This window comes from Schistocerca gregaria, chromosome 11 (genome assembly GCF_023897955.1).
Source record: "Schistocerca gregaria isolate iqSchGreg1 chromosome 11, iqSchGreg1.2, whole genome shotgun sequence".
Lineage (NCBI taxonomy): Eukaryota > Metazoa > Arthropoda > Insecta > Orthoptera > Acrididae > Schistocerca > Schistocerca gregaria.
In genome coordinates, this window is record NC_064930.1 from 23,944,229 (window position 1) to 23,970,219 (window position 25,991).

The 25,991-nt window shown below is 38.8% G+C and overlaps 1 protein-coding gene across 3 annotated transcripts in view; it reads right to left on the minus strand.

Moving 5' to 3' along the window:
• The window catches only part of LOC126295308 (uncharacterized), a 79,644-nt gene extending 54,794 nt beyond the window's left edge, over window positions 1-24,850 (minus strand). The window contains exons 1-2 of one of the 3 annotated variants that reach the window (XM_049987754.1): window positions 24,699-24,850; window positions 68-185 (exon numbers count right to left, since the gene is read on the minus strand). In XM_049987754.1, the coding sequence (XP_049843711.1) occupies window positions 68-185; window positions 24,699-24,740 (160 nt within the window). In that variant the 5' untranslated portion in view covers window positions 24,741-24,850. Of the gene's footprint in view, window positions 1-67; window positions 186-24,541 lie in introns of all 3 variants that reach the window. The other 2 variants (XM_049987752.1, XM_049987753.1) reach the window with 2 other exon arrangements.
• Between the last annotated feature and the right edge of the window lie 1,141 nt (window positions 24,851-25,991).

A 25,991-nucleotide genomic window follows, 5' to 3' on the forward strand; every position in this document is an offset into this window, starting at 1 on the left:
AGTGTTGACCTTGTTTGCCTTAAATACTTTGAAGAGAGAGAGAGAGAGAGAGAGAGAGAAGACTCACCAGAGATGGCTGGGCCGGGCACCCCACCAGTGGCTGTGATGAGCCGCTCCACCAGCTCATTCTTGTTGCCCGTTGTGTTCAGCCCTCGTGCCTTTAGCTCCTTCTTCAGTTCTGCCACCTACACACAAAGACAAGAGTGTTTGTTACAAGTCGTGTTTGTGAAAAATTTACAGGGGAGACGAATCAATTCCTCATCGTGCTCACAAAATCAGTCCTGAACAATGCAAGGCATGAACGAGGACCAGTTATCTCGGAACACAGCGTCACCATTGTGGAACAAACACTGTACCACGGGATGGACCTCATCTTTGACAGTCACATAATCCATAGGAGCAATGCAACCTTGCCACAGAATACCACAATATCGCTGCCTGAATCATCAATGAAACCAGGGCACATTTCACTCTTGGGAAGTATACTTGATCAGAAATTGGAAACAGGAATGTGGATACAAAACAGTAGTTGTTACAGACTAATCTGTAATTTTTTTTTAACATGGCAATATTTGTTACATACTTAATGCACATCTTTAAACTGACAAGTGAATCACGTATGTGATTGGCTGCAGTTTTTTTAATTTCAGTATGAAACCTATATACAATCTATTCAAAAAAAATTGTCTGTTTCAGACTTGGTAGTACTTCTCGAAACACACACACACACACACACACACACACACACACACACACGCACGCACACGCACACACACACACCTGTGAGTCCAGTAGAGAAATCACCCCCTCCCTCTTCCATTTGCCACCTATTTTCCTAGCTACATATCCTCATCCATCTACATTCCTTTCCATTACGGTCAGAATGGCAATGTGTGGAACCTTCAATGACTACTGTAGCAGAATGTTATCAAAAACACTCTTACAAAATCCAAAGAAATTCTGGTCATACGCAAAGGCTGTCAGTGGTACCAAACTTAGTGTCTTGACACTCGTGGACAAGACAGGAACTGAAATTGAGGCTAGCAAAGCAAAGCCAGAAATGCTAAATGGGAAATCACTAATAGTGAATAAAACTCCTGCAGCCTATGCTCTCAGTGAAGCAGCCCATGCATGTTCAAAGTTGCTTTTCAAATTCCCTCTTTTTCTATGCACAGGTTTGTCAAACAAGCCCGTGCATGTACCAACAAAGTTTGTAAATATAACCTCACTTTTCAACCACTTGTTGTATGTGTCACAACTAGGGGGAATGAATACCAATGCCGACGAAGCATTTCTTGCATCAACTCAGTACTGTACTGTTTATCTTTTTTATTTATTTTATTGTACAGGTCTATTCCCATAGGACCAAACTCTCAAAGGTCATGGAACAAGTCACTACATGAAATTATCACAGACAAAACTCTACGCAGATGTCAAGCTCCAAGTATGTATTACCACAATCTACAGGAACTAGCTTCCTTTTTTCCCAGGAAGTGCCTGACAGAAGAGGAGGGATCCTTGCAGAAATTCTTCAGTTTAAGACTTCAATGTGCGACGATTACTGCTAAAATTTTTTAATTCTTGTGGCAACTTACTGAAAATGGATGCAGCAGAATACTGCTTGTCTTTTTGCACAACAGTCAAGGAGGTGTGATCCTTTCTGCTTAGTATTAACTGAGTGAAAGCTGCTAATTCTTGGGAATAAAGCCATATTGTTAGCAACAAACAGCGTTAAAAAAAATGTATTGAGAGACCAGTGTCAGAATTCTCAGGCTGCTGAACAGTGGTCGACAAGACGGTTGTTAACTTACACCACATATTGTTCGAACTGCCATATTCTGAGCCAAAAATACCTTTTGAGTGTGGGAAATGTTACTCCACAGTATAATAATACGAAAAGTGGACTAATTTTCATGTCGGACGCTCATTTATTGTAGATACTGTTCTAATGGCACGGAGAGCAGTTTTTGAACAAGATCCTGAGCATTGACATTCCATGACATTTTATTACTTATCACAACATCTAGAAATTTGAATTCTTTAGACTTGCTAATGAAATGCCCACTCTCTGTACTCAAAATGAATTGTGTCTTAGAAACTGTAAAAGCTGAGTCTGATTAGAAATCAATCTCTTTTCTACAAGCCATCAACTTATGCTTTGAACTATAGTATTTGATACATGCCTAAGTTGCACTAGACATCCTCCACTGCCAAGCTAGTGTACAGAAGAAAAAGAAAACAAGACACTGGTCCCAGAAATGTTAGAAATTGAGAAAGAAATACACTCATTAAACTATGTTAAAGGGAGTGCTAAACTTGGACAATCTCACGATTACACCAAGTTTCTCCAAATGGGCAGTCAAACAATTAATAACTTGTTAAAATTACTTTTCTCTAACATTGGAAAAGAAGGTGAAGGTACAAGTTTGTGAAAAGAAATTCTCTTCCACTTGGTACTCTAATGAAATTTCATTAAAATACCACAATGTGAGAATAAATATTATGCTGGTGAAGTTCATAGTGTTTCTCTGCAAGTTTAATAAACACAGCAGATACACATAACAGAGACATTTCTTACAACACTCTGCCAATCTTATGGTAACTTTTCGCTTCTGTGACTATAGAAATGACTTGTTTTTCAGCAAAGAACTTTCCGAGCCACATTTGGACGGCATTTTCATCTGGAAAGGAAGAGCCTTTAAGTCTGTTCAACAGACAAAAGAAAAAGTAAAAATCTGAGGGCACAAGATTAGGTGATTGAGGTTGGTGCAGAAATACTTCCCAATCGCACCCCCGTATAGCGACTTTTTATCAGTCTAGTGAAATGTGGGCAGGCATTACCGTGGAGTAGTGTCACTTTATGCAGTCCTGCACTGTGTCTGCAAAACGTATCAGTTGCTCACGATAAACGTCAGTAGTAATGGTTACACCTCAGGGAAGGAAATCATAATACACCACACTGTTGCACCAGATGCAAAACATTAGCACGTAGATCTTTGCATGTGGAGTTGCTGCTTTGTTTGGAATCAATCACTCCTTTCTTTTCCTTATGTTAGCACAAAAACAGCATTTCTCATCACCAGTAACAATACAGGACAGAAATGATCGGTGCTCTTCACATGACGATTGATGACGAGCAAACAGAGACGGTACACGTATGGCCACTGGCCGATTTTTTGTGACGGCTTAGAGCATGCGGCACCTGTACACCCGATTTTTTAATCTTTCCCACTGCACGAAAACATCGCACAATGGTAGAATCACCATAGATCGTCACATTTGCCAGTTCTCAAGTACGACAGCTTGCATCTCTGTGGATTAATTCACTTAAATTATTTTCATCAAATTACTTCCTCACTGCTGAAGCATTTGCATCAAAATTGCCAGAGTTTGAAGTTCTCCTGAAAAGCTGTGAAGCTCACATAATACTAGGTACAGAGAGCTGGTTGAAGACTGAAATTCATATCGGTGAGTGTTTCGGAGAAATATTTAAGTACACATTGAAAGGATAGGCAAATTGGACACGGAGGTGGTGTATTTGTCACAGTAGACAAGAAACTCAAATCCACCGAGACAGAAATTGAAGCTGCATGTGAGATTGTTTGGACAAGACTCAATGTCAATAAATAATTATTGGATCCCTCTACAGTCCACCAGACTCATCTCCTGATATAACCAAAAACTGTAGAGAAAACGTCAGTTCACGTGTACGTAATTTCCCCAATCATACTGTAATCATTGGTGTAGACTTTAATCAATTAACAATCAACTAGAAAACTACAGTTTTGCTATTAGTGCATGTGGTAAGATATCCTATGAAACATTACTAAATGTCTTCTTTGAAAATGACCTGTAACAGATAGTTAGGAACCCCACTCACAATGGACATACATTGGATCTAATGGCAACAAATGGACCTCACCTCTTTGAGGATATCTACATCGAAACTGGTATCAGTCACCATGATGTGGTTGTGGCAACAATGATTACCAAAGCACAAAGGACAATTAAAACAAGCAGAAAGATATATATGTTTAGCAACCTAGATAAAAAATCAATAGTATCATATTTCATTGAGGAACTTTCAGCACATGGCAGGAGCATGCAGAGGAACTCTGGCTCAAGTTTAAAGGAATAGTTCACAAAGCAATGAATAGATATATCTACCCAGTAGAACAGTTCATAATGGGAGGGAACCTCCATGGTATACAATGTAAAGAAACTTCTAAAGAAACAGAAAGTACTGCATAGCAGGTGTAAAACAAGCATAGGGCTATAAAGGGAGACACACACAGAATGAAACAGTTTGGCTGTCAAGACAGCGATGTGTGATACCTTCGGTGACTACCATAGCAGAATATTCTAAAATATGTCACAAATTCTGGTCATATGTAAAAGCTGTTGGTGGCACCAAAGCTAGTGTCCAGTCCACAGTGAATGAGATGTGAACTGAAATTAAGTGTAGCAAAGCAAAAGTTAATATAATAACATAAACAAAATAATAAATATAATTATTGTAGATTCCTCAAACAAAAAACTGTGCCCAGTTCTTGGAAAAAAAACACAGGTCACACCCGTCTACAGGAAGGCTGATCCACAAAACTACCATCCAATATTCTTAACATCTATTTGTTGTAGAATCTTGGAACATATTCTACGCTCAAACAGAATGAGGTATCTTGAATAGAATGACCACCTCAATGCCAACCAGCATGGATTCTGAAAACATCGATCATGTGAAACCCCATTTGCACTTTTCTCACGACCCACTGAAAGCTTTGCACCGTGGCAGTCAGTCAGGTGCAGTATTGTCAAAAAGCATTTGACTCAGTATCACATTTATGCTTATTGTCAAAAGTATGAGCATACGGGGTATCAAATGAAATTTGTTACTGAATTGAGGACTTTGTGGTAGGGAGGACGCAGCATGTTATCTCAGATGGAGAGCCATCGTCAGATGTAGAAGTAACTTTAGGTGTACCTTGGAGATGTGTGTTGGGACCCTTGCTGTTCGTATTGTGTATTGGTGACCTTGCAGACAATATTAATAGTAACCCCAGATATCTACAATGAAGTACTGTCTGCAGAAGCTGCATAAATATTCAGTCAGACCTTAATTTGATTTCAAAATACTGTAAAGATTGGCAACTTGCTTTAAATGTTCAGAAACATAAAACTATGCAATTTAGAAATTGGAAAAAATCAGTATCATACGACTATAATATCAACGAGCCACTGCTGGAATCGGCCAAGTCATACAAATACTGTGTGTAACACTTAGTAAGGATATGAAATGGAATGATCGTGTAGACTCAGTCATAGATAAAGCATGTGGTAGACCTTGATTCATTGGTAGAACACGAGGGAAGTGCAATCAGCCTACAGTGGAGATTACTTACAAATCACTCGTGCAAGCCATCGTAGAATATTGTTCGTGTGTTTGGGGCCCATACCGAATAGGACAAACAGGGGATATTGAACATACACAGAAGTGGGTAGTACAAATGGTCACGGGTTTGTTTGATTCGTGGGAGATCTTCAAAGAAATACTGAAGGAAGTGAACTGGAAGACTATTGTAGGTAGATGTAAAGCATCCCACAGAAATCTAGTAACAAAACTTCAACACCCAGCTGTAAATGACGACTCTAGAAATATACTACAATACCCCACGTATTTCTCACATAGGGATTGCGATGATAAGATTACAATAATCAGTGCATGAACAGAGGCACCCGCGCTCTATATATGAATTAAATATCTACATCTACATCCATACTCCGCAAGCCACCTGACGGTGTGTGGCGGAGGAAGTAACCCTAAACTGGTACAATGGGACATATCCTCTGTCGTGCATTTCATGGTGGTTTGCACAGTGTAGACATAGATGTACAATGTGATGAGTCATTAATGTCAAAAGAATCCTCCTTTAAATGAGAAAACCATTTTCTTGCTGTGTTTTGTCCAGTGGCATTATCCCCATACACGGCCTCCGCTGCTGTTACCCCTCTACTGAACTCAAACAGAAGAATATGTCGGAAATGTTCTGATTTCTCCACTTGGCACTCCATTTTCGTGTCCACAGCTCTGCTCACTCATTATCTCTAAATAACAAACTGACAATATGTAAATTCAAACAGCAACAGTAAATTACAAATAAAAAATGACAATTGATACATTAACTCATAGCAACCAGAATACCAACACGAAAAACAGAAACGCTACACACTTGGGCACCAACCTAATGCATTGTCTGTGGAACAACCAGAGTGTTTCTTTAATTGTTTTTTAACACACACTCACTTCTATGTTATGCTTAAACTATTCATTTTCTTAAGATTTTACTGTGTACTATATGGCTGGGAAAGACAACACCCCTACCACTGTGAGAACTGCCTGTGGTATTTTCTTTTTATCTGTGATCATAGTTTCCATAGCTGTAGAAACTCACGAAACAGTGAGATAAACTGTAATGTATCACTAAATATGCACAGCAAATCATCACCACAAACATCCACCACCTCATCAAATCTGCCATCGATCAAAATGTCTCTCAAATACACTTCACGTTTGACAAGCATGTCAAACAGTGCAGTACACAGACAAATAATTGACAAACCTAGCAACGATAAAATCTTCTCAGGTGATAAGCCAAGTGGTGAAGCCATCTTGTTGTAACTATTCAATGAGATTCATACACACTATTTTCAGGTGAAGATGATGCCATCACTTACCCAGTCACACGAGGAAATTGTATCATTGGAATATGCCGAGAAAGCCTACGGTCAGATAAACCCCGTAAAGTATAACAAATGGTATGATCTGTACACAGCAAGGGTTATTTTAACGACAGTACAATACAGATCCCTCAGCCAGTAGTTGGAAGAATGCAATGGTGACACCCATCTACAGGAAAGGTAGCAGAAGTGATCCACAAAACTATCATCCAACATGCTTGACATTTATTTGTTACAGACTCTTAGAACATATTCTGCGGAGCACAGTGAGGTCTCTCGAACAGAAAGGCCTCCTCCACACCGACTGGCACAGATTCTAAAAACATTGATCGTGTGAACCTCAATACACCCTGAAAGCCACTCGACAAAGAAATCTGAAGGATGTAGCAATTCTTGACTTTGAGAAAGCATTGGACTCATCGTGCTTATTAATGAGAATACAGTCTTTCGGGGCTCAAACAACACTTGCAACAGGATTAAGGATTTTTTGGTAGAAAGGACACAGCATGTCACCTCATATAGACAACCACTGACAGATGTGGAAGTAACTATTCATGTCCTGCAATCAAAATTGATAACTTGACTTTTGCAGATGATTCACAAATCTATAGTGAACTAGTCTCTAAAAAACATATCTACAAATATACGAGGGGCATTCAATAAGTAATGCCACACTTTTTTCCCCTGAAAGCAGGTCAGTTTTATTCGGGATTCCAATACTCCGTACTTTTACCCACTCTTTCAACTACAAAAACTAATTTTTCAACATAAGCTCCATTCAATGGGACAGTCTCACAACACATTACTGGAAGGGGATGTATGCCAGAACTTCATGAAACTACATGGGCTGAAGCAGAAATACTATACAGTGTCCCCTAACGAATTCTGCATTTTTTTCAACTGAAATTGGGCGAGGAAAAAAGATGTTTTGCATTACTTACTGAATGCCCCTTGAAGAAGCAGATCTTAATTGATTTCAAAGTGATGCAAGGACTGGCAGAAGTGTAAAATTATATGCTTTACAAGATGTTAAAATACAAATCCTGCAACTAGAATATCAATGAATTCCAAATGCCATCAGTTCATTCATACAAATAACCCTGTGTCAAAATTCGTAGGGATATGAAATGGAATGACCTCTCAGGCTCAGCTGCATAAAGGGGCAGTCACATGAAAATTAGGCAGATGGGAAAAAAAATAAGTAAACTATTTATTTTTTCAAACATAATCAGCATATTTGTTAATACATTTGCTCCACTTTGAGACTAAACGGGCAATGTCTTCATGGAAACATGTTTGAGGTTGCCTATGGAACCATGGCTGTACCCAGATGTGCACCTCTTCATCCTAAGCAAACTGACAGCCATGAATTTCTTTCTTCAGGGCTCCAAAAATTTGGAAATCCTGTGTGGAGAGATCAAGACTATATGGAGGATGTATAGGCAAAACTTCTGCAGCAGGCTCACATGTTTGGCATACGGTGCAAAAGTTTCGCTGCAAAGCCCTTACACATCTTTCATGCAGTCCAGGTCCCTCTCTATGCAATTTCCATATTTTCAGAGCAAAAAAAAAAAAAAAAAATGTGGCCATTGACCTGCTGTGGATGAAGAGGAGCAAAACTGCATACAGTCATGGTTTCTTAGGCAACCAGAAATATTATTCCGTTAAGGCCTTGACCGTCTTGTCTCACAGTGGGATAAACATATTAAAAGCTATGGCAATTACTTTTGGAATACACACCTTCCCACTTATTTTACATCTGTCTTCATTTGACTGCCATATTATAGCTGACTACAACTCATTGGAACAGTAGTGGGAAAATGCAGTCGGTTTATGAAGATGACTGCTCAGATATCATTTTACATCTGTCTTCATTTGACTGCCATATTATAGCTGACTACAACTCATTGGAACACTAGTGGGAAAATGCAGTCGGTTTATGAAGATGACTGCTCAGATACTTACAATACTATTTGGTGAAATTTAACAATACATCCGAAACCAATTCAAAGAGCTTGGCACATATTAGAATTATACGGAGGTATTGAAATGTTGCTAAGAAGTAAATGTACAAATCTAAATAAAAGCTGGTGTACAGTGCACTGAAAATTATATTTTAAAACAAACACGGGTTAGCATTTAGTGACAAATGAAGTTGACTGATTAGAAAAGATGCCAGATCCACTCAGAAAATAGTGTTCAATAAACATCATCATGATGAGTGCACAAAAATAAGCAGAGCCTTAATGAAATATAGTTGTGTAAAATTCCGTCACATAAAGTACTGCTTTGTAAAATTTAAGTTATACTCTTTAAGTTTCCTGCCTAACCACAATCTCTTAAATCGAGACATTCTGAAAATACCCAAAAAAGTTTCTGAAACCATCAACTGAAATGTGATTGGTACGAGTAAACAAGTGAAGTGTCACAGTCTAACATAACGCAGACCTCAGGCTACACTACACATCAGCCCTTGGCACACCAGGTTGTACACAAGAGACTACTACAGCCCCAACTTAGCATTGCTTAATTTCCTTTGACCCGAACTAATAGTTAAGTTTAGCCACACTACTCATGTGTGTGGGACCCATACCAAGCAGGACTCACAGGGGATACTGAAGGAATACAGCGAAGGAAAGCACAAACATTCACAGGTTTGACTCACGTATGGGAGAGCACCATAGAGATGCTGGAAACCTCAATTAACAGATGTCAACTATCCCACAAAAGCCCACTTACAAAGTGTCAAGAACCAATATTTTCTGAGGAATCTAGACTTGCCTATGCAGATAATGTAATATTAATAAGTAGTTCCAAAACAGGTCTGTGTGTTAATGAACAACAGAAAAAATATCTGCTTATAAGTGGGCGATGTACGTTTGCCTGCAGATCGATTCACCTTCGAGATGGTTGTCCATTTCAAGTACTTAGTTATAGAAATACACTGAAGCACCAAAGTCCGCTCCCAGTAGCTGAGTGGTCAGCATGTCAGGAAGTCAATCCTAAGGGGCCAGGGTTCGATTCCCAGCTGAGTCGGAGTTTTCCTCCACTCAGGGACTGAGTGTTGTGTTGTTCTAATCATCATCATTTCATCCCCATCGACACGCAAGTCGCCGAATCCAAAGACTTGCACCCGGCAAACGGTCTACCCGACAGGAGACCCTAGTCATAAGACATTTACATTTTACTGAAGCACCAAAGAAACTGGTATATTCATGTGTATTCAAATACAGAAATATGTGGACAGGAAGAATAATGCACTGCAGTCGGCAATGTCTATGTAAGACGACAAGTGTCTGGAGCAGTTGTTAACTCGGTTACTGCTGCTACAATAACAGGTTATCAAGAGAGTTTGAACTGTTGCTATAGTCACGGCATGAACAGCGGTACACTGCAGCTCTGAGGTAGCAATGAAGTGAGGATTTCCCCATACGACGACTTCATGAGAGTACTGTGAATATCAGGAATCCATTACATCAACAAATCTCTGTCATTGCTGCAGCAGGAAAAAGATCCTGCAAGAACATGACCAATGACGACTGAAGAGAATTGTTCAATGTGGCCGAAGTGCAAACCTTCCACAAACTGCTGCACATTTCAATGCTGGGCCATCAACAAGTGTCAGCATGCAAACCATCCAATGAAACATCATCGGCATGGGCTTTCGGAGCCAAGGCCCACTCATGTACCTTGATGACTGCACAACACAAAGCTTCACATCTACACTTATGTGATTACTCTGCTATTCACAATTAAGTGCCTGACAGAGGGTCCAATGAACCACCCTCAAGCCGTCTCTCTACCATTCCACGCTCAAACAGCGGGCGAAAAAGATAAGCACTTACCTTTTTCTGTGTGAGCCCTGACTTCTCTTATTTTCTCATGACGATCATTTCGCCCTATTTAGGTGGGTCCAACAGAATGTTTTCGCAATCAGAGGAGAAAACTGGTGATTGAAATTTCACGAGGAGATCCCGTCCCAACAAAAAACACCTTATTTTAATGAATGTCACTCCAATTCACTTACCGTGTCTGTGGCACTATCTCCCCTATTTCGCAATAACACAAAACAGGCTGCCCTTCTTTGAACTTTTTCAATATCATCAGTCAGTCCCCAACTGATACAGATCCCACACCGCACAGCAGTACTCCAGAATAGGGCGGACAAATGTAGTGTAAGCAGTCTCTTTTGTACATCTGTTGCACCTTCTAAGTGTTCTGCAAATGAGTCACAGTCTTTGGTTTGCTCTACCCACAACATTATCTTTGTGATCGTTCCAACTCAGGTTATTTGAATAGTAACCCCTAAGTATTTAGTCGAATTTATAGCCTTCAGATTTGTGTGACTTATCGCAAAATCGAAATTTAGTGGATTTCTTTTAGTACTCGTGTGAATAACTTCACACTTTTCTTTATTCACGGTCAAGTGCCACTTTTCGTACTACACAGATATCTTATCTAAATGTTGATGGTGTTGGGACAGCAACCAGCCACAAATTTACTTTCAGTTCCTTTATTCAAAGGGTACTGTTACCCATTTCGAATTGTTGTGATTCGTCTTCGGATGGTTTACACACTTTCCTTATGATACGTGATGTGTTTTTACAGATTAATTGTCCTAAAATATAAATAATACATAATTATAAGCACGCCACACACAGATGGTTGCGTTACAGATTTTCATTGCATGCGACTTACGTAAAATGTCGGTTTGGAGTGTTTGTTTTCATAACATTCGTCCAACAGATGTGAATACATTCCCGCTGCATTCTTATTGTTGCAAACTTAAATTTTTCTCACTGAACACTTTAGATTTGTCACTGAGAAGCTTTCTGCCACACACCACATGTTTTGATGTATACAAAGAGCTTACAAACATATGAGTATCAAAGATGCTATGATATATCGTAACATTTGAAGATGTCCAGTGTTTGGAAAGAATCATATATTTATTTACATAACTGAAATGCCTTTTACACTAGTACAGAGACATTGATTTTTTGAGCAGCTGCTATAACATTAATTCTAAAGTTTCTGTACTGTATAGGTAAAATATTACATTATTTAACTACATGTAGCATCATGAGGCTTACAGTGACCTAGAAATTTGTTGCTTGATCTGCAGATAGGCATACTAATATTACTTGCTTTGGAGGTTGGAAAATAATTTTTGGAAATTTTCAGGAAAGGGGTGTTAGCTAATTCTCTTTGTTCATTAAGGATAAAGTCTGGGGTGCTGTTTTTGTGTGTGTATTTCTATTTCTTCTAATATATTCATATTGGCTCCTTTTTCTACTAGATGGAAAATTTTTAAGTTGTTCTCGATGTTTCCCACTGAATGGTTTTCTTCAGCAATATGGGCTGCAAATGCAGATTTGTTCAAGTTAACAAATCTTAAAGCATCAATGTGTTCTTCGCACCTAATTTCAAAACTTCTGCCTTTACGTCCAATGTAGAATTTTGGGCATGTATCGCATCTGAGTTTGTATTATCTAAATCATTTTGCAATCCATTTTGGTCATCTGATGACTTTATAAGATGCTAAATGACAGCATCATCTGCAAATAATCTAAATGGGCTACTCAGATTGTCTCTTATGTCATTAATATATATCAGGAACAATAGAGGGCCTATAACACTTCCTTGGGGAATGCCGAATATTACTTCTGTTTTACTCGATGACTTTCCGTATATCACTAGAAACTGTGACCTTTCTGACAGGAAATCACGAATCCAGTTGCACAAATGAGGTGATACTCCATACACACACAGTTTGGTTAGAAGACGCTTGTGAGGAACAGTGTTAAAAGCCTTCTGAAAATCTAAAAATTTGGAGTCAATTTGGCATCCACTGTCGATAGCATTCATTACTTCACGAGTATAAAGAGCTAGTTGTGTTCCACAAGAACGATATTTTCTGAATCTGTGCTGACTGTGTGTCAATAAATGATTTTCTTCGAGGTACTTCATAACATTCGAATACAGTATATGTTCCGAAACCCTACAGCAAATCGACATTAGCGATATGAGGCTGTAATTCAGCAGCTTTCTCCTATTTCCCTTTTTGGTATTGGTGTGACTTGAGCAACTTTCCAGTCCTCAGGTATGGAACTTTCTATGACCAAGCAGTTGTATATAATAGCTAAATATGGAGCTATTGTATCTGCATGGTGTGAAAGGAACCTGACCGGCCTCACCTGGGCCTGTAAACACCGACACTGGACTGTTGACAACTGGAAACACATTGGCTCATTGGACGAGTCTCGTTTCAAATTGTAACGAGTAGATGGATGAGCACGGGTATGCAGACAACCCAATGAATCCGTGGACCCCACATCTCAGCACGGGACTGTTGGAGCTGGTAGGCTCTGTAATGGTGAGGGGTGTGTGCAGTTGGAGTGATATGGAACCCGTGATACGTCTAGATACGGCTCTGACGTGTGACATCTTGTCTGGTCACCTGCATCCATTCATGTTCATTATGCATTCCAATGGACTTGGGGAATCCAGCAGGAAACTGTTACAGAGTGGCTCCAGGAACACTGTTCTGAGTTTAAACACTTCTGCTGCCCACCAAACTCCCCAGATGTGAACATTATTGAGCATATGTGGTATGCCTTGTGATATGCTGCCCAGTAGAGATCTCTCCCCCCTCGCACTCTTACGAGTTTAGGGACAGCCCTGCAGGATTCGTGGTGTCAGTTCCCTCCAACACTACTTCAGACATTAGTCATATCTATGCCACATCGTGTCACGACACTTCTGCGTGCTCGTGGGGGCCCTACACTATATTAGGCAGATGTACCAGTTTCTTTGCCTCTTCAGTGTAGATGTCTGTTTAGTAATAGCAAACAAAACACTTTCTAGTTTTAGCAAAATCTTAAAGAAAAGAGCACTTAATGTACTGACTTCAAAATCTGGTTGATCACTAGACTATAATACCAGTGACATTACACGTATGTGAAGCAATAATATTTAGTAGGAAAAATCAGAAGAAACTTAATATTTGGAAAAAAATACTAAAGGAAATTTTTGGATCTCTATGTGATGAATGTAACAGAATGGAGGATAAGAAAAACTGAGGAACATGATAAATGTATAAACACCATAACATTGTTGCAAGTGCTAATGAAGAGAAGGTTGAACTGGACAACTGTATAGCAAGAAAGATGGAGAACAGATTACCTAGAATAGCATTCTGAAGAACAATATAGTGGACAAAAGGAAGACCCAGAGTTAGCTCGTGAGGTAACATCTGGTAGCACACAGCTAGGATGCATAACAACAACAAATGGACAAACAGGGCACTCAACAGGAAGACACGTTAAGAGACTCATGGAACAGACGTAAAGTTGATAGGGCCTTTTTCCACATGTAAATTAAAAGTTAGGTATATACTACAGTCCCCTGTATGTCACAAAGATAGGAACTGTGAAGGCTAGATTAGACTTTTCAAAGCACATACAAGAGGCATTTAAGAGCCACTTTTCCTGCGCTCCACAGAAATAGGAATGTGGAGGAACCTGAAAATGTGCTGCAATTAGAAGCACCCTCTACCATGAAACTAACAGTGTACGTGTGCAGAGTGTGGATGTAAATAACTACTGCTTAAACTGCAGTCTGCTGCCCCCCCCCCCCCCCCCCGCATCATTCGTTTAAATTCAAAAGCAGAACACAGGCTACCGACAAGTAACATAACCCATACAAAGGCTAGTAGTTACACTCCACTCATTAGCAACTGGATACAACTACATTTGTAATTGTTTCACATTTTTTATAGCTGCTATACCCGATGTCTACACTGGCACATGCAAAGTATTTCAAGGATATTATTAAAGTACACACAGAAAAGATAATATCAATAAAATATGATCAATGACACGTGAAATATATAAGTGATCTACAAAACAGGGTACTTGATATGTTAAATAGTGGTAAAGAAAGCATGAATCTAGGTAAACCATTTTTATTTGTCATAAAAAAAAACTCTAATTTGATGTAGAAATGGCCCAAGTTGTGAAATTCAATTGTTTTTACTTAACTGATGACCCAGTTATCAGAACCCTTTCTCAAATCATCGTGAAACACGGAAAGTAAGAATTACTACTTATCCAAAAACCACTACAACAGTAAGTGCATGTAACAAGATACAGAACATATTGCAAAAGAATATACGTACCAAACAGAAAAAAATGGTATATTCCCGTGATAGCAAGCAGACCATGGGGTAATATTGTACATGCTGTGTCTAAGCCAAGTTTCACAGTGACCACTGGCAGGATAAACATGCCAATGGTCTATTTCTTACGTCTCCACAAGGAAACTTTCAGGCAGGGGACACCCTATCAGGATGCAGGGAATTTCTGTATTATGATTTCTAAGAAAATTTTTTTACGGCAACAGTACAAATCGACCACCACACTTCAACATTTTAAAAGGCTATTTGGGCACAGTAAGATGTATTAAAACTCTTTAAAACTTTTGTGTTTAAAATAAGCAGTAAACAACAGGGGTGTCACATACTGTATATAGAAACAAACATCATCTGCTATGACAACACATAACGCCATACATTTTAAACCATAATTTGTGCAGAAAGAAACTTAGCATGACACTGAAAAAAATTAACAGACCATATACCTATAAATTTCTCCATATTATTTTTATTTAATGACATTTCATAGATAAACAGAAATTAACATACAAGAGTAGCTTTTCCATTGTACCAAATGCTAAGGCCCATTGGAGTTTGACAAAAACAAGTGTGCTGCAGCTGTTCAATGGATGTTTAGAACCAAGTACAGTAATAAGCCACCAATAAGGAAGGCCATTTACCACAGGCACAACAAATTCGTTACAATAGGTTTTTGTCGAACTTCAACACACAGAAAGCTCACTCCACTCCTGAACTCACCATGTTTGCTACTAGCATTATCGGCAAATTACCAAACTATGCTGTTGCAGTACACACACACACACACACACACACACACACACACACACACACACACACACACACACACGACATATGTATGATGTCTGTACAGTGTTTGGTTCTTGTGCAATAAATAATTGAAAGTGTTGCCTGACTTTATGTACACCCAGTATATTAAAGGCTGGGAAATCACAGACAACTTAAATCAGGATGGCTGGACACGAGTTTGAACTGTCATCTTCCCAAATGTGAGTCCAGTTCAAGAACCACTGCACCAGTTCGCTCCTAAGGAAGGAGAGGGAGAAAGCGTTTCTTTGGGGGGAGGAGCAATGTAGAATGCTGTGAATATCTTTATTACAATTTACAATTAGCCTGGATAAAACAATGATACAATACAGTACAGGTCATTACCGGATGCAAGCTCTTATAAATTATCATCCTGAAAACAACACGACTTTTAAAACAATTGAACAGTCAGAAACCTCAGCATCACATGCAAACAAAAGCAGATGGCTGACAACAACAACCTGTTATTAACGGCAGCAGTTGTGTGTACCATAATTGCACTGTGTGCACATGTGCAAGAGAAGCGAGGGGGGGGGGGGAGGCAGGAAACATACTTGGGTGAAGCAGTGGGTTTTACGATGAGACGATAAAAGCATTCAAGAAAACATGAGCTTGTAGTGGAGGATGTAAAGTCATACATATATTACTTAAGAATGGATGAGCATACATTTCAGTATTTGCTCAGTGAAGTGTATCCTCATATCACAAAGCACAATACTCACTTAAGAACTGCTATATCTGCAGAAGACAGGATCACTGTAACACTCTGATTCCTTGCTACAGGAGAGGGTTGGGTTGGGTTGGATTAGGTATCCAATCTTCTTAATCTATTTTTGTATTCAGGGTGCCTCACATTGTGAAGCGCCTCATCAGCTTCATACATCTCAATTTTGTAGTTGTCGGTACACACCAACTGTATTTACCGGCTATGTTTATAAAAACACTACATATGACAATGCTGCAGTGATGCTAGCACTCCACGTGGTAACACGTCACATTGCATTGAACAGATGACAACCGACTTAGTTATGATCAAATCTACAGCGAGGTCCTAGATTTGATCAAGTTTATTTGATGACGGACAAAGTGCCCTATTACACCATCAAGCTTCTTTGGCAAAAATATTTGACATATCAACTTTGACAAAGAAATTTGATAGTGTAATACCGGCCTTAGTGATAGATACCATCAACCACTATGCACCATGAATAATATGGACTTAGCGTGGTGTTGAAAATACCGCCACCTTCACATTTTCCTCATAAAACATTTAATCATAACCAAACCTAAAAGAATGTGAAAGTATAAAAAATTTCTTAAATAGCTACTTCAATGTTAAGTCTTGCACAGTTCCAAATGCTGGGGCCCATAATAGTACACAGAAACAATAGGGATGATGGATACATGAAATATATGAAAAGTGTTAAAGCAAAATGGCAAAGACTGGAACAACTCCAAGAAATAAAATGGTGGAAGTTCTGGGGACAGGTTTCTTGCAAATCTTTGCATCTTAGCTGTTTCAATTATCCCCAATCCTGACTTCTTTTACACCTCCCCTCGCCCCCCCCCCCCCAACACTCCATTAACAGGAATGTGAATAACCTGTTCAGTATAATCTCCTTTGGCTGATAACGAGCTTTTCCACCAGATGATGCTTTGTGGCTGAAGCACTAAGTGGTTAACACGATCTTTGATTCCAGCACAAACTATAGTTTGCTGGATATTATGATGTTACAAAAAATGTTTTAATCTAGTGTAGTTTAGTGAAAGAGTTTTTTTGTGCATATTTTATAAACTTATGGCTATGTAACAATATCGTGAATAAGTTTTGTGAATGATACACCCTATGTAATACTCTGAACATTTCTTAGTCTGCTCCTGAAGCATTTGTAAACAACAAACTGAATCGTGCTAAAAAAAATTTTCTCCATTTGCTAACAAGTTTCAGTTTAGTGTGTCTTATTGCCGAACAGTTTAGGCAGTTCGCAAAAGTGACGTAATAACTTTGCTTTTTGTACTTTTGTCTACAATTTTAGTGCCATAGTATCTGGTTCCTTTTCACGTTACTTTAAGGACCACAATAAAGGATTCTGCAATTTCTTCCTGCTGCCCTCCCTTTTGGCCTCTTCCCTTCCCACATTTCCTTCACCCCCTCCTACGCTAACCACCACCACTCCTGCCGCCTTTCTCCAGGTGTGGTGCCAGTCCCTGTCATCCGGAATGGCTTTTGCCTTTTAATATATTTTATGTATCCATTATCCCTACTAGTCGGTTTAACAGATGGATTATGTTGTCATGTATCAGCATCGACCATAGCATTTGGTACAGTGTAAAACATAACATTAATGTCTCTATTTAAGAAAAAGTTTTTATACTTTTATATTCTTTTAGGTTTGTAACGATTAAGTGATTTACAGGGAGGATGTAATTTGAAAAATGGTAGTGATTTTCACCGCCAAACTAAGTTGCCTTTTTTCCATAGTATTCATGGTGCCACAGTGGTTGATAGCACGTGTCACCAAAACGTGAGGCTTTCGTTTGTATACACCATATGTGGTGCTAACGTTTTCTACTATTCAATGATTTGAAACAATCCGCTGTTTTCGAAATACGGGATTATTGTAAATTGTAATAAAGACTACTACACATTCTACTTCTAGCCTTCTCCCCCTCCCAAAAAAAAAACCCTCCCCCTTCCTAGGAAGTCCACCCTCCTTATTCTTCCCAGGAGTGTCTCCATCACTCACCTCTCCCCAGGATGTCTATTGCTCCATGCCTTCAACCTTTAATATATATTATGTATCTAACATCACTATAGCACTGTTGGAAAAATTGATACATCATGTTTTCATGTGTCATTACATGCCTTAGCCTTTGGTACAGTGGAAGAGATAAACTTGTACATTAATTTTTGTTTTACCTATGAAGTGTAATAAAATAAGAAACAAAAGTAAAAAAAAGAAATTTAGTGATATGTATTCTGTTTTACGAACATGATACAATACAGAAATTCCCTGCATCCTGATAGGGTGCCCCGTACCCAAGGTTTCCTTGTGGCAGCATAGGTACAAGAATGTACAATATTAACAGGAATTGCATGCTATCAAGGAATACACCTTTTTTCTGTTTGGTACGTATATCCTGGTACAATGTGTTCTATATCCTGTTATTTGCACTTACTTTTGTAATGGTTTATGGATAAATAGTAATTTTAACTTTCTGCCTTACAGGACAATTTGAAAAAGGGTTCCGATGCCTGAAACTGATCATCAATTAAATAAAAACAACTAAGTTTTGCAAGTTTGACTGTTTTCTAGATCAAACCGATTAACACAAGTTGCTCTCCAACTTTAAAAGCCTGAAATACACGCAACCTCTGACAATGAAATATCAATTCTACTTTATTCTCTCCATGCACCTTTTACAATACTTTATTCTCCTTGATCTTCCTGCAATGCGAACATTTGTCCATCTGCAGCCAAACATTTCAACTCCATTACTGGATAGTGGCTTTGTAACACCTTAAGGGAAATACGAAAAAGTCCGATTACACCCATCTGCTTTGACCCGTGACGTCACAAATATGGAGGAAACAACCATCCACTACAACTCCAATATGGCGCCTATGACGTCATTATGTAAACATGACAACAAACATGAAAATACATCAAAAAACCACACACACATCTTCCACAAGAAACCTAATCAAACTAATGGGACAAGTGTGGGAAATTGAGGGTTTTTTGGTGGGGACAAAGTAAATATAAACAAATTTAGACACACACCACCATACCAAACCACACAAAACTAAGGAAAAAAACTGACAACACAAAACTCCCAAAATTCCATTAAACACAATATCCTCTGGAATCGGACACTTCTCTTGACCTATATAGCTCATCAGCAGCTCCCAATCCCAGAACACCTAAAGCTACAACCACAAATTGGAATCTAACACTTCCCTTGACCTATATACCTCAACAGCAACTCCCGATACCGGAACATCTGCAGCCACAGCCACAACCACACATTGGAATCTAACAGTTCCCTTCACCCACATAGATCAACAACGGCTCCCAATACCAAAAAACCCTCAGGTACAACCACAAATTGGAAAAAAGTGTGTTTCAATGACACACTACAACTTAACAAAAACTGCAACAAAATTGATCTTCCACAACTAAGTTACAAACCAACACACTCCCCCCCTCCCCCCACATACACTACCAACAACTAACACCCCCACCCCCCAAGCTGCAGCCACCCACCCACACCAATCACTCTAACTAACCACCTTTGGCCTGTACATCTTACTGATAGCCCTATTTATTTGAGAGAGAGAGAGAGAGAGAGAGAGAGAGAGAGAGAGAGAGAGAGAGAGAGAGAGAGAGAGAGAGAGAGAGAGAAGAAACAAAGAAAAAAGAAAACATAACAATAGACCTCAGGGGCGCTATTTCACTAACAATACTCATCTAAATGAGACTAAAGGTTACAAGAGCGCCTCTTCTCCTTCCCAAGAACTGACTTAACGGCCTCCCACATCCCCTCTATGGTATTCGTACAAGCCCCCCCATCTCATAATTTTTAAACTCTAAACTATGGTTCACTACTAAATGACTGTACCCCCTCTCACCCAACCCCCAATAAGAAGAAAAAGGATCATAAACTACAGTAGAACCCGGTTCTATAAACTCCTAAATTAACTCCACTAATTCCCTCTCAGACTGCCCCTCCACAACCCTAAAAACACATTCCAAAATCCCACCCCGCAGTACAACAGCCCCCCCCCCCCCCACACACATCCAGAGATCAACTACAGACTTACCCCTCTCATACTTCCTTTTCCCAAACTGTGAATCATCCACCTCCACCACAACCCCAGGCCCACCCAACTTACCCCTGTACTTAATAAACTCAGAACATACTTCACGAGAAAACGAAAACCAGTCAAGCACACTTCTCTCATTCACACCAGTCTCATGCGCGCAAAAACTGTGAGACAATTTATAACAAAAGTAATATGTCAACAACACAATCTCATGCATGCCCAACATAGACTTCTCTAACTGGGAACCGCGATGTATGGAGTGCCACAGGTTATCCCTACGGCACCGCCACATATAATCATCCCTGGTCTGAGACGCCGGAACTTTTGCCAATTTCTCATCGTGCCCACACCTCGTAGCCTCTGCCAACAAGCCAAACAGCTGCAGAAATTTAATCAACTTCAATGGACTTGCCCCCCATCACAGCATGCAAGAGCACACTGTTAATTTTATCCTTCATAGCCATACCTATCAACAGCAGCAGCAAATTAATTTACTCTAACACACGACCTACAGTGAACAGCACTACAATAACTTTCACCAAAAACACTAAATCATTAACTCACTGAAAACAATTCCTCTCCACACACAGCCAGAACAAGAACCACTCAGAACAAGCAGTAACGCCCAACTGAACCCGATACACCACACATCACGAAAACCCTAAAAACACCACCAGAAGGCACCACAAACAGCAACACGAGGACACCTACAAACACGCCACACTCACAAACCGAACTCCGCGCCATCACGATGTCACACACCACAACAGTCTTACGTCACACGTCAAAGCCGGCAGGTGGGATCGGACGCTTCGGTCGACCCCAACTTGAGACCGGCAGCTAAATTGCAAATACATCTTTGATTAACATTATACGGTGTAACAGTTTCTCCGACATCAAAAACTGATTCATACTTTGTGTATTACTCTCATAACTATGATTGTTACAGCTTTCTACAGTTACCATACAAACTAGATCTTTAATATTTACGCCTATTGCACCAGGTAAGCATATCTATCTTACTTAGCACAAATACTGTAGCTGACATGTCAAACTTGCAAGAGGTTAAAAGCAAATAATCAATCTTTACTGTTCGAACGACGATAGCTTATAACTGTTTCTAGTGTGATGGTTTTAGCAAAATGTTAACCCAGATCACTGGAACAAACTTATTGGCATAACCCTTAGCTCAAAATATTGATTGATCTCTCAGAACCATTATTCATTTTAAACATCGAGTATGGCAGCATTGCATAAAGCTGCGGTCTCACTTTTTTTAGTCTCTTTGTCTTTAAAACTGTTGCATGTAAAGCAATATTCAATAATCGTCTGACTTTGAAAGTCTAGCGATAAAGTGAGGCCCACATTGTTTAGAGATGAGCACAAAATTGGATGTCTGGAGTACTGCACGTATCACATTGCTTGTAATAATTAGGAAAATATTTTCCATATGTTTTTAATGTTTTTAACTATGGAATTATTATTTAATGTTTTTAATCATGTATGTATGTTTTAATTACTACATATTTTGTGTTCAATTCCATTACTTGTTATTTTTCAGTTAGAATTTGTAGTGGTTTTATAAGAGATATAAGCTGGCTGCAGCTGCTTCAAATTTTGAAGCCTGTGTGCAAGAGTAGTGTCATTATATAGCTGAAGCGGAAAATGTGAATGACAATGATATTTTTGATTATTCTGATACTGATCCTGAGGCAGCTGATTACCACACTCAGAGTGTGATACTAGTGAAGAAAATAATTTTGCGATTTGTGCAACATAATTCCTTACAGCAAACATAATACTACTATGGCAAAAATAATGTCAAGTGGGAATGTTGTGAACCTGTTAGTGCAGATGAAAGCAGCAACTACTCCATCTGATTAGAGATACTGACATCACTGAAATCAAAGTTTTCATAGGCCTTCCAATGATGATATCAGTATTAACATCATTTGATGAAGATATGTTATCTCATTTTGAAGAAGACCCTCACCGGTCACAGGATATTTGTGGTGACAATGCCAGTGAATTTCTTTGAAATACTTCTAAGCAGCCTGAGATCTGACACTATGACTACTAGAGGGGCAAGAACAGTCAGATTACACAGCTGCAGTATAAAATGTTTTTTATAAATTCATTGTCAATCCCCAGTGCACACATTGTTTAAAAGCCAATGTTACAGTGAATGAAATGTTAGTCCCATTTAGGTGAAATTCTCCTTTCTGCATTTATATGCCTAGCAAGACCAAATATGGCATAAAAATGATGTGCCTAGCAAATTCTGGCAGCACTTACATCTTCAGATGTCTATATAAGGGAGTGATGCGCATGGCCTGAAAACTCATTGGTAAGCTATGAAAGAGGGGACTAACCTATATGGTAACAGTCAGAAAGAACAAGTGTGAAATTCCCCCAGCGTTTTAGACTGATAAAATTATATCAGCAGTATAGGGCATCTCTGATAACACAACAGCAGTTTCATTTTCTCCTAAGACAAATAAGACAGTAATTCTTATATCTTCAATAAATCATTCAACTGAAAATGATATAAAAAATAAGCCAGCAATTATATGTTACAAAAATTCAACAAAATCTGGTGCAGATTTGTTCAACACAAAATCTTTCAATTATTCGCCAAAAGATGGATACAACACTGGCTGATGGTAGCCTTCTATATACTGGTAAACTATCTGTTGCATCAACAAATTTACTCTGTATTTATGTTGCACAGGAAACCACATGATGACTGTTTCAAAGTCACCAAAAGTCTAGCCATGGAACTGATAAAGCCACATCTAAAGAAGTACCTGCACATTCAAAATCTACCACAGACATCAAGCTAATGATCCACAAACATTCAAGGAGGCATTTAGGAATCAAGTGAATGCATACCAAGTAATAGAACAGAAAAGACGAAGACGCATATGAAGTCTCCTGTGGCCCAGAAGAGAAATACAGAGTATAAGTGAATCAAATGTGGCCAGCTAGCTTGTTTGGAATGCAGTAGGAAGGCGTGTGGCAACTATGTAAAGGTGCTGTGTTTGATACTTTCAGTTTATTTGATTGTTACCTTTGTTTACATTTTCTACACACTTTAATTTATATTCACGAATACCGTGAGTGGTGTAACAATCATTTCAAGACTGGTACTAAAAATACTCATGATATTTCGCATTCATTTCAAATAGTTAATGTAAACAAAGTCTTTCTACAGTCTGGATAGTATGAAATTTACTTGTAATATGAATTAGCTGATCTATTATTGCTAACTAGCATGGAGTTATCTAACAAAAAACATTACGAGGACTAAAAAAAAATCAGCACGTTTCTAATTACTAGATGAATACATATTTCGAAGATAAGCTATTCTATCAATTTATCGACACTGGCACTAAATCAAGGAACATTCTGTTAACCAATGCAAAACTGAACGTACCTTACACTCATGCCTCATAAAGCAGCTCGTATTCTAAACACGACGAAACTCATGCTGCTTTCTTTCGGACTTAACGAACATTAGCAACTACTAAAACATACACACCTGAAAGTTACGCTAATGATTTCATTATAATCAGACACATGAAAGAATTTATGAAGGTGTTGATACTTAGCTTACAAAGTAAAGAATAATCACCATACAGTTTTAAATTAGTGGTCCAAACTTACTGGCAAGTATCGCGAATTTCTGATTGTAAATATACTTCATACCTACGCAATGTTCATGCGCTAAACCATGAATATAAGTGCACCAAACTTCCACAAGAATGGGACGTCCACAATTAATAATACAGTTATGTAATAAAATACCCAAGGTTTACTCAATGCATTTTTATTTTAAGGACGCCGAATGCGTTTCGAAGTCCTTATAATGCAGGAGATGTGGTGAATTAAGCAACTATAAAAAGACGTCGACAAATCAGGCATTCCATAACTACCAAAATATTTCGTGCGTAATTTAAAAATAGCCGTTAATATACCTTCAGTTTGGCATAATGTTTAACGTTGTCATTCAATTCTTCAGACATTTTTCAAACACACATTAACCAACTCAAATACGACCAAAGTACTCACGAAGAAGAAGGTAGCTATTGTAAAATACAAAATTAAAAATGAGGAAAAATTTCGTAAAAATACTTGGATTTTCTTCTGTCGAATTACTTTCCCTATATCATACATTTAATAAAGAAGCACAACGAATAATGGAAGTCATTCTTTTTATTTTTCACATTACGTGTTCACTAGACATTCGTTGATAGTGCGTTGTTCACTACGCGGGAGGTGGGAAACTGGTAGTACTTCCGCGCACGTACGTAGATGTTTGATATTTGACAAGCGAGGAATTGGGACTTGCCTAGGGAAGTCGACGAGCAAATCAGTGATAGGTTAGAGAATAGCAGTGGTTCTGTCGTTCCAATGCGTTGCATCAACCGGCTACGCAAACATTCCTGTGCAAATATTATAATAATGTTTTAATACCCTAGCCGTTTCTGTCCTGCATTTACAACAGATTTCGAAATGGAAAACAAATGTTGCAAAGGCAACAAATTGGAACCGGAACAAATACAGTGGACGCTTTCTTTAAAACGAATGGTTGTGTAAGAACCGATGTGTTGCTATGAGTTAACGATAATAATCATGTAATCCTAAAATAGTTAATATCCATCGAAGAGATGGTCATCATGGAGGAGTGTGATACAGATAATTCCTGATTTATACGAGTAAGGTGTTGACAGTCTTCCAAACTTAATGAAAACAGTGTATTCTTTTCAAGGGCCTCGGCGCAACGCACAAAATATTCATAAAGCCCGCCTGGTGATTTTTAAGTCTGAGAAAAGAACCCGCTATTACACAAGGCGATTCAGGAACTAGAGAAAACTTTCGAGGTCAAAAATTAGCTAATATTGAAAGCGTATCCAGAAGTTTATTTGCGACGTATTCTGCCCGTCTACGGAATCGTTACCAGCGTTGATTAGGAGTTTCGCGTTATGTTACCAGTTGCAAAGAAAATAACGATCGTATGTACATGACACAAGGTTATCTTAAATAATACAATATATGAATACAAAAACTTAAGTGCCAAAAATAATGGAGTGGTAAAATTTCGAACTTAACATATACTGTTACCTAAGAACACAATGAAGCCGAAAATTATAATACAGACATTGCCATTTAGTGGAGCGCCACTGTTAGGTTTAACATAGAATTTCGTGCGTAAAGTTAATCAGAACTAGTTCCAAAACAATTATAAGGTCAGCAGTAACAAAAAATATGAAAAGTATGACACAGACATTGTTGTATACAGTCAGTGTAAAGAAACAGGGGTTAACACATGATATGTGTAAAACAAAGCGTAGAGCTACGGCAGGGAGATGCTGAATGAAATGCGATTGCCTGTCAACAGAGCTATGCATGAGGCCACCAGTGACT